Source organism: Cyprinodon variegatus, unplaced genomic scaffold (assembly GCF_000732505.1).
Source record: "Cyprinodon variegatus isolate N-32 unplaced genomic scaffold, C_variegatus-1.0 Scaffold116, whole genome shotgun sequence".
Lineage (NCBI taxonomy): Eukaryota > Metazoa > Chordata > Actinopteri > Cyprinodontiformes > Cyprinodontidae > Cyprinodon > Cyprinodon variegatus.
The window spans coordinates 939,532-945,938 of NW_015150569.1; the positions used below are offsets into that span (position 1 = coordinate 939,532).

Below are 6,407 nucleotides of genomic sequence, written 5' to 3' on the forward strand. Positions count from 1 at the left end.
TATGGGTTTGAATGGCCAAGTCAAAACCCAGACCTACATGAACCACATTTGAACTATTATGTGACGGGAAACAAATCCTTATTTATGAAGCTGGTGAAAGAAACCAGAAAATACTTGCAACTGTGACTGCAGCAGAGCGAAAGCCATGGAAGTATAAGGGGTGTGAATACTTTTGCCTGAATGATCTAGCCTGTTAAATACCAGGAGCTAAAAGTGCAATCTGCCCCTGATTTCTAAGGATCAAGATAACCTAGTGCAAAGATTTTATACAAATCTACACTGCAAAAATAATCCAGAAATAAGTAAAAAATTCTTAAATTAAGTATATTTACCCTTAATTTGAGCAGGTAAATAAGATGATCTGCCAATGGAATGAGTATTTTTAATCTTAAAATAAGATAGTTAGATAATATGCACTTGAAATAAGACAATAACATTGTTTTTTCTTATTTTAAAAGTTCCATTGGCAAAATGTCTCACTTACCTCCTCAATTCAAGGAAAAATGCACTTATTTTAAGAAAAAAATAACTTATTGAGATTTCTATTTTTTGCAGTGTGAGATTAATGACAATAGATGCAAAAGTAGAAGAGCAGATGCAAAATAATTCAAGCAAACTATGTCTGAAAGGCAAGAATCTTAGTCCATCTCAATCAAATATCTGAAAGTATTTTATTTATCTTCTGTTTAGTATTTTGTTAAATGTTTTTGCACCAACTACATCTGTAAAAGTGCTTTAGGCATTGCTTAGTTGGTCACAGTGGGAGAGTCCTGATGGTACCTTCTGTCTGTGTAGCAAAATATCAAAGATCATTTTTAGAGCGTGGATATCCATGCACCCTGAGGCCCTGAGCTTAGATTGTAGAGCTTTGGACAAAGAGAAAACATCAAAGCCCTTTAGTAAGACACATTTCACCGATCAAGGGCAAGTGCATTTCTTTAAGTCTGACGCAAGTTTAAACCAATTCTTACAAGTTTTCCTGCAGCCAGTTAATGTAGCCCCTCAGTGCCCTCTTCCCTACATCAAAACCCAAAGGCCAGGATGTGAAGCTCAAACATCCATGGAACCCGTTCTCATAGTAATCACTGGAGACAGACACGCCAGCGTCCTGCAAACGGCGGGCGTACATCAGCCCGTCGTCCCTCAGCACGTCGTACTCGCATGTTAGGATGTACGCACGAGGACATTTAGCCAGCACCTCCGCCCCGGCCAAAAGAGGTGCTGATCGCACATCCAGAAACGCCGGTACCTTCTTCAGCAGCCCTTGGGATTCTCTCTCCACAACGACGGGCTTGAAGCTTTTCTTAAACCTCTGTGCAAGGAGGGAGGTCCAGTCTAGCCGAGACCTCAGCTCTGGGGTGAGAGGCGAGTGCTGCAGGGCGCTGTGGTTGTTTGCTATGACCTGGGGCTGCAGGGAGATGTCGGCGCCAAGGTACTGCAGCCAGAACTGGACCATGACTCGCCTCGGGAGGATGGCCATATTATCATTCTGCACGTAGGAAGGTGTGTTAAAATCCAAAGCCTGGAGGGCTGGGTAAATCAGTGCCTGGACGCTGAATTTCACAGAAACGCTGTCATCTGTAGAAATCTAAGAAAAACAGACACTTATAAATAATCATGTGATCATCAGCTTGCAGCTTGATGATCACATGAGTCCAGGATTCAGTGTGCAGTGAGTACCTCTTGAGCTACAGCGGCGGCCAGGTTTCCACCAGCGCTGTCTCCTGACACAGCAACACGCTCAGGGTCGATGGAGTATTTGGCCAGAACCTCCGGAGATAAGAAGTGTTTGGCAGCACTAAGACAGTCTAAAAACGGCTCAGGAAAGTGCACCTCTGGAAACAGGCGATATCTACACAAAATTAAAGAACATTTGAAGAGTTAATACCACCAAATCGTACTTAAAAACAAAAATGAAAAACATAATTTACTGAGTTATTTTCCTGAAAAAGTGATTTTCTTCCAAAAGAGAGTTCATACCCCCATTTAACCATACAAATGTACAAAAAATTGTCAATATGAAGTAAAAAAAAAGAAAAAAAAAAAGACTTTTCAGACATTTTTGCAAATTTGAAAATAATTGAATCACAATAAATCCACATATACTTAAACACATGCCTTGAATACATTTTTGAAGCAAAATATTTGTCAACATGTACACCGTTTGGACATGTCGCTCCAGGTTTTGCAGATCTATTCTGGAATATTTCCTACTCCTCTTTTAGCTGCTTTGTTACCCTAGCTGTGTGTTTCTGGTAATTGCCATCTTAGAAGTTCAACCGTCTCCTCAGTCTGAGTTCTGGAAGTATTCCTACACGGCTGCTGTACACCTTTATGCAGCTTAGTCAACCATTACCTGCCATTAGTCCATATTCCCGCAGCACAATCCTGCCACCACCATGCTTGAGAGTAGTGTTGTGTGATCTAGACAAAAGTCTAAATTTTTCTCTGAAAGCATGTTTGCATCAAATCTTTTCTCGTCCACAGTCTATTGACATGGGAATTGACTGCTGGAGGGTAAATCCACATTAAGCTTACTACTGCCACCTAAAGGACTGGAGTGAGAAGTGATGGACTCAAATCAAGACATAGATCTCAAGGAGAATTATATGCTCTTGAGCCCACTATTCAAGTATCTCAAATGCCAAGTGAAAATGGTTTGAATGCTCATGTTCCTGTTATACTAATGTTTATATTTTCTTATTAAATTGCAAGGAAGATCTGAAAACTAAACTGAATCATGTCCTTATCTTCCATTAGTTCATGTGTTCTGTTTAAAGGGAGGCCATCCTCCAATTGTTTTTTGAATAAGGCTGTAATGTGACAATGGAGGAAAAAAAACAGATGTAAATAATTTCTTGCAGCAGCAAATCTTTCTGGGTGTGCCTAGACGAACCAATAAACATAATTATTAATGTCTTTGTAAAAATAGCTAAAACACGCGCAAAGATTCTTTATTGCATTTTGGTATTGACTTTGACTAGGCCGTTTTAAAAAGAGAATATAGTTCCATCCAAACTGCTCTGCTTTGGCTCATTGACTATTGAGCTATATTTGTGTAAAATGTTGAACAGCATGTTTTATTTTCTTTCCCCTTCATAACTAAATGCTACTATGTGGTTTTCTTTTGGTTAGATTATTAATAAAATACTTTAAAGTTTGGTTGAAATGGAATATAATCTGAGAAACTTCAGAGGGTTTTAATTATTTCTGCAAGGCACCATTACTTTAACTGAAAGTTTACAGCATGTCAGTTAATAAGTAAACAACATAAGGGACAGAATAGGTCAAACTCACTCAACAGAGACGACAACGGTGTTCAGTTCATCTGAAATCATCTGAGTCATTTTATTATAGGCACCCATCTCTGAAGAAAAATAAGGGACAACAGTTATAAAAACATTTCCCAGCTAAAATATATACTCCTAATAAAGACACACATTTCTAAACGATGTTTTAGTATGTCTGAAGAAGCAAATCGTTATTTATTCTACATAAAATAACAAATCTGTGCTCACTGCCACTGCCGAAGGCCCAGCCACCTCCATGGAAATACATCAAGCCTCTCCTCAGGTGACCCTCTCCTCCAGCTGGCGGCTCGTAAACTCTCACTGGGACACCGGCGAAGGTGATGTCGCTCACCTTCACTCCTGGGACCACCCCTGCAGGAGATGTGGAACCCAGCAGTGCCGATATTGTTGAGTCGAAGCCCTCCAACGTCTGCCTGAATGATGTGATGTAATGGTCGAGGCCGAGCCAGTATTTCAATGCAGCCTGCACAAATAAACATGTCAAACGGATAAAATGAAAAGACGTCATCAACATCTGACCTAATCACCTCTATTCTCCTGCCCTATGTATTACTGAGCCCTCACCCAGACTCTCCCAATACTAACCCAGAACAAATGCCAGAAATCCCAGCTGTTTGGTACAGAGGGCTCTCAGTTAGAATATGAAGCAACATTTGTCTGAATCATTAAAGATCATTAAAGTTTTTTTTATAGTAATTACAGCCCAGGACCCCAATAAGCAAGCAACATCAGCAGTTTTATACTAAGCTGTTAAATTCTCCGTCTGAACAGTTAAGATAGTGTTAAGCTCCTTTGATTTAAAGGCAACTGAGTTAAATGCAGAAGGATGATGGACTGAAGGCTCTTCTTTGTAAATGAAAAAAGAAAAAAAAAGTGAAAACTATTTTCCTTCAGGTTCCCAATCAGAGGCGTAGCCAGAAATTTTTTAAAAGGGTGGCCAGGCGATAACCAATGTACACTGAGGGCTGGACCAAAGTGGATAGGCGCCAGAACTTCAGGGTCAATCTACAGTGTTCCAACAGGAAAAGTAACGAGCACAACATCTATATTCTCTAATTAAGACAAACTATACTTTCCTACAATCTTTGCTAACAAAAAGACGAATATATTCAAACATCTGTGCTTTCTAGATAAAAAGGTATAGTGGATACAATTCTTTCAGTTTTGAGTTCTGGGGCGAACATTTCTTCCTTTGTCTATACTTACCTACTTTATTAACAATAATTATGCATAAAATTGATATTACCAAGTACTAATATCTGCATAAATTGATTATTAAGTTTTTATTAAAATAGTTATTTATCTATGATTTCACTGAATATTACTAGATGACTTTTAGAGACACCTCATTTTCTCTTTACCCCAGATAACTCAAAATCTAGTTCTGAAAGAAGAGCATGAATTATCATCTTTAATGTTAGTATATTGATGTGCATAATTAACCACACTGTTTTTGTTGTCAAGTAATTGTTATATGAAAAGTTTAAATGTTTTGAATATTCCACTTGAGAGTATTACTGCTCCCACCGTCTGTATTGGGGGGGGAAATGGTAGGGGTGGCCACAGCGGTGGCCAATGATTATCTAAGGCTGGCCATGGCCACCCCTGGCTCCCCATCTAGCTCCGTCCCTGTTCCCAATCACACGATACTTGGAATTTAGCTGCCTTTGATGGACAAAAAAAAAAGAAAAATTAAATACAATGACCAGAAGGATTAAACAACACAATGAAAATAGTAATCATTCTATACCAGTAAGGTTTACCAAATAAGCAAAGCGGAACCAGTTCCTTCAAGAGACTAACAGGTTTCTTTCTAATCAGCACATTAACTATAACCAGTTCAGAATCACACGCCCCTTCTGCCTCTACAGGGAGACTTTCCCAATATGGAACAAAGGTGAAGCTCAGCAGTGTTTCCTAATGCCCTCATAGGAGTGACTTTGCAGCTTTGTGCCATGAGAAAACTTGCATTGTTTCTGGAAAAAAAAAAAATTGCATTTTCAGGTGCATTCTTTTGATTGAGGTTGTAAGCATTTGCATTGAAGATAATAGTACTAAAAGGTGCATTCTGAAATTAGCTACATTTGCAGGTACATTTTAAGTGTGCAAAAGCAATAAGCGACAAAACATGTCAAATAATAAAACGTGTTGACTTAAGAAAGCAGGTCAAAGTTTAAATGACACATGTCAAAACCAGGGAAACGTTCAGATGATCTCAGAGTCTTTTTAAACATGTTCCTTTATTTACAAAAACCCAGAACAGAAAAGCAATATTATGCAAATGACTTAATAATAGTAGTAAAAGTAAAAGATCAATTTGCATCTTCAAATCTACCAGACGTTGGATAACAGATCTTCTCCTACCAGGTTTATGGCAGTCCTGAAGGAAGCATCCACTACCATCAGCTTGAAGGGCTCCTGGATGCCATCAGGCAGCGGGGTGTAGATGTAGTAGGAGAGGGCGGCAGCCAGCAGCACTGTCACAACCACTGCCTTCATCTTCATCTTCCTCTGTGTCCCACAACCTGCTGGCTTCCAGCTGTAAGACGCACAATGGGAATGGAGGTGACACATGCACTTCCGCTTGAATCCTTTCACATTAAGATATTATTTAGATAAAAAAAAAAAAAAAATTCTTATATTTTTACATGTTGGTCATAACCACGTAAAAATGGCAAAATGTCTCTCTTTTATAAAATGATTACAGAAACTGGTAAATGTTTTTGTTATTTGCAATTATTAAAACATTGATGCTTTTGTTTTGAAGAGATGGTACGTTTATTTCTGGGATATTTGCTATGAAAGTTGTGGAAGATGTTTTTAGAGCATATGAGATGTTATTTGGACTCCTTAAAAATATGCACCAACTCTAAAGCTATGAAACCTATAACCCTAAGTGGTGAACCTAATTTGTCATCCATTTCTTTTTCTGTTTCAGGGAATCCTGTAGTTATGTTACCCCAGTACCTCGAGCATATAACTGTCTGCAATTGTATATTCTTTATTTGTAAATAAAGTTTGTAAAAAAAAAAAAAAAAAAAAAACAAGGTGTGGAAGCTTGAAAAGATGTACTACATTTTTTTGACCTCAGAGTGG

At 38.5% G+C, this 6,407-nt stretch overlaps 1 protein-coding gene across 1 annotated transcript; it reads right to left on the reverse strand.

Annotated features, from left to right (window-relative positions):
- Window positions 1-435: 435 nt before the first annotated feature.
- nceh1 (neutral cholesterol ester hydrolase 1) lies at window positions 436-5,852 on the reverse strand. Its single transcript, XM_015375268.1, has 5 exons — window positions 5,676-5,852; window positions 3,519-3,774; window positions 3,298-3,367; window positions 1,681-1,852; window positions 436-1,588 (listed from the first exon to the last, which is right to left on the reverse strand). The coding sequence occupies exons 1-5, from the start codon at window positions 5,814-5,816 to the stop codon at window positions 968-970; spliced, it is 1,260 nt and encodes a 419-aa protein (XP_015230754.1). The 5' UTR covers window positions 5,817-5,852; the 3' UTR covers window positions 436-967.
- Between the last annotated feature and the right edge of the window lie 555 nt (window positions 5,853-6,407).

Coding starts and splice junctions, on each gene's coding strand:
- nceh1 (XM_015375268.1), bottom strand. CDS start 5,816: ATGAAGATGAAGGCAGTGGTTGTGACAGTGCTGCTGGCTGCCGCCCTC. Junction 3,368..3,518: donor CTGGGCCTTCGGCAGTGGCA/GTGAGCACAGAT, acceptor ATTTTTCTTCAG/AGATGGGTGCCTATAATAAA. Junction 1,589..1,680: donor CCGCCGCTGTAGCTCAAGAG/GTACTCACTGCA, acceptor TGTTTTTCTTAG/ATTTCTACAGATGACAGCGT.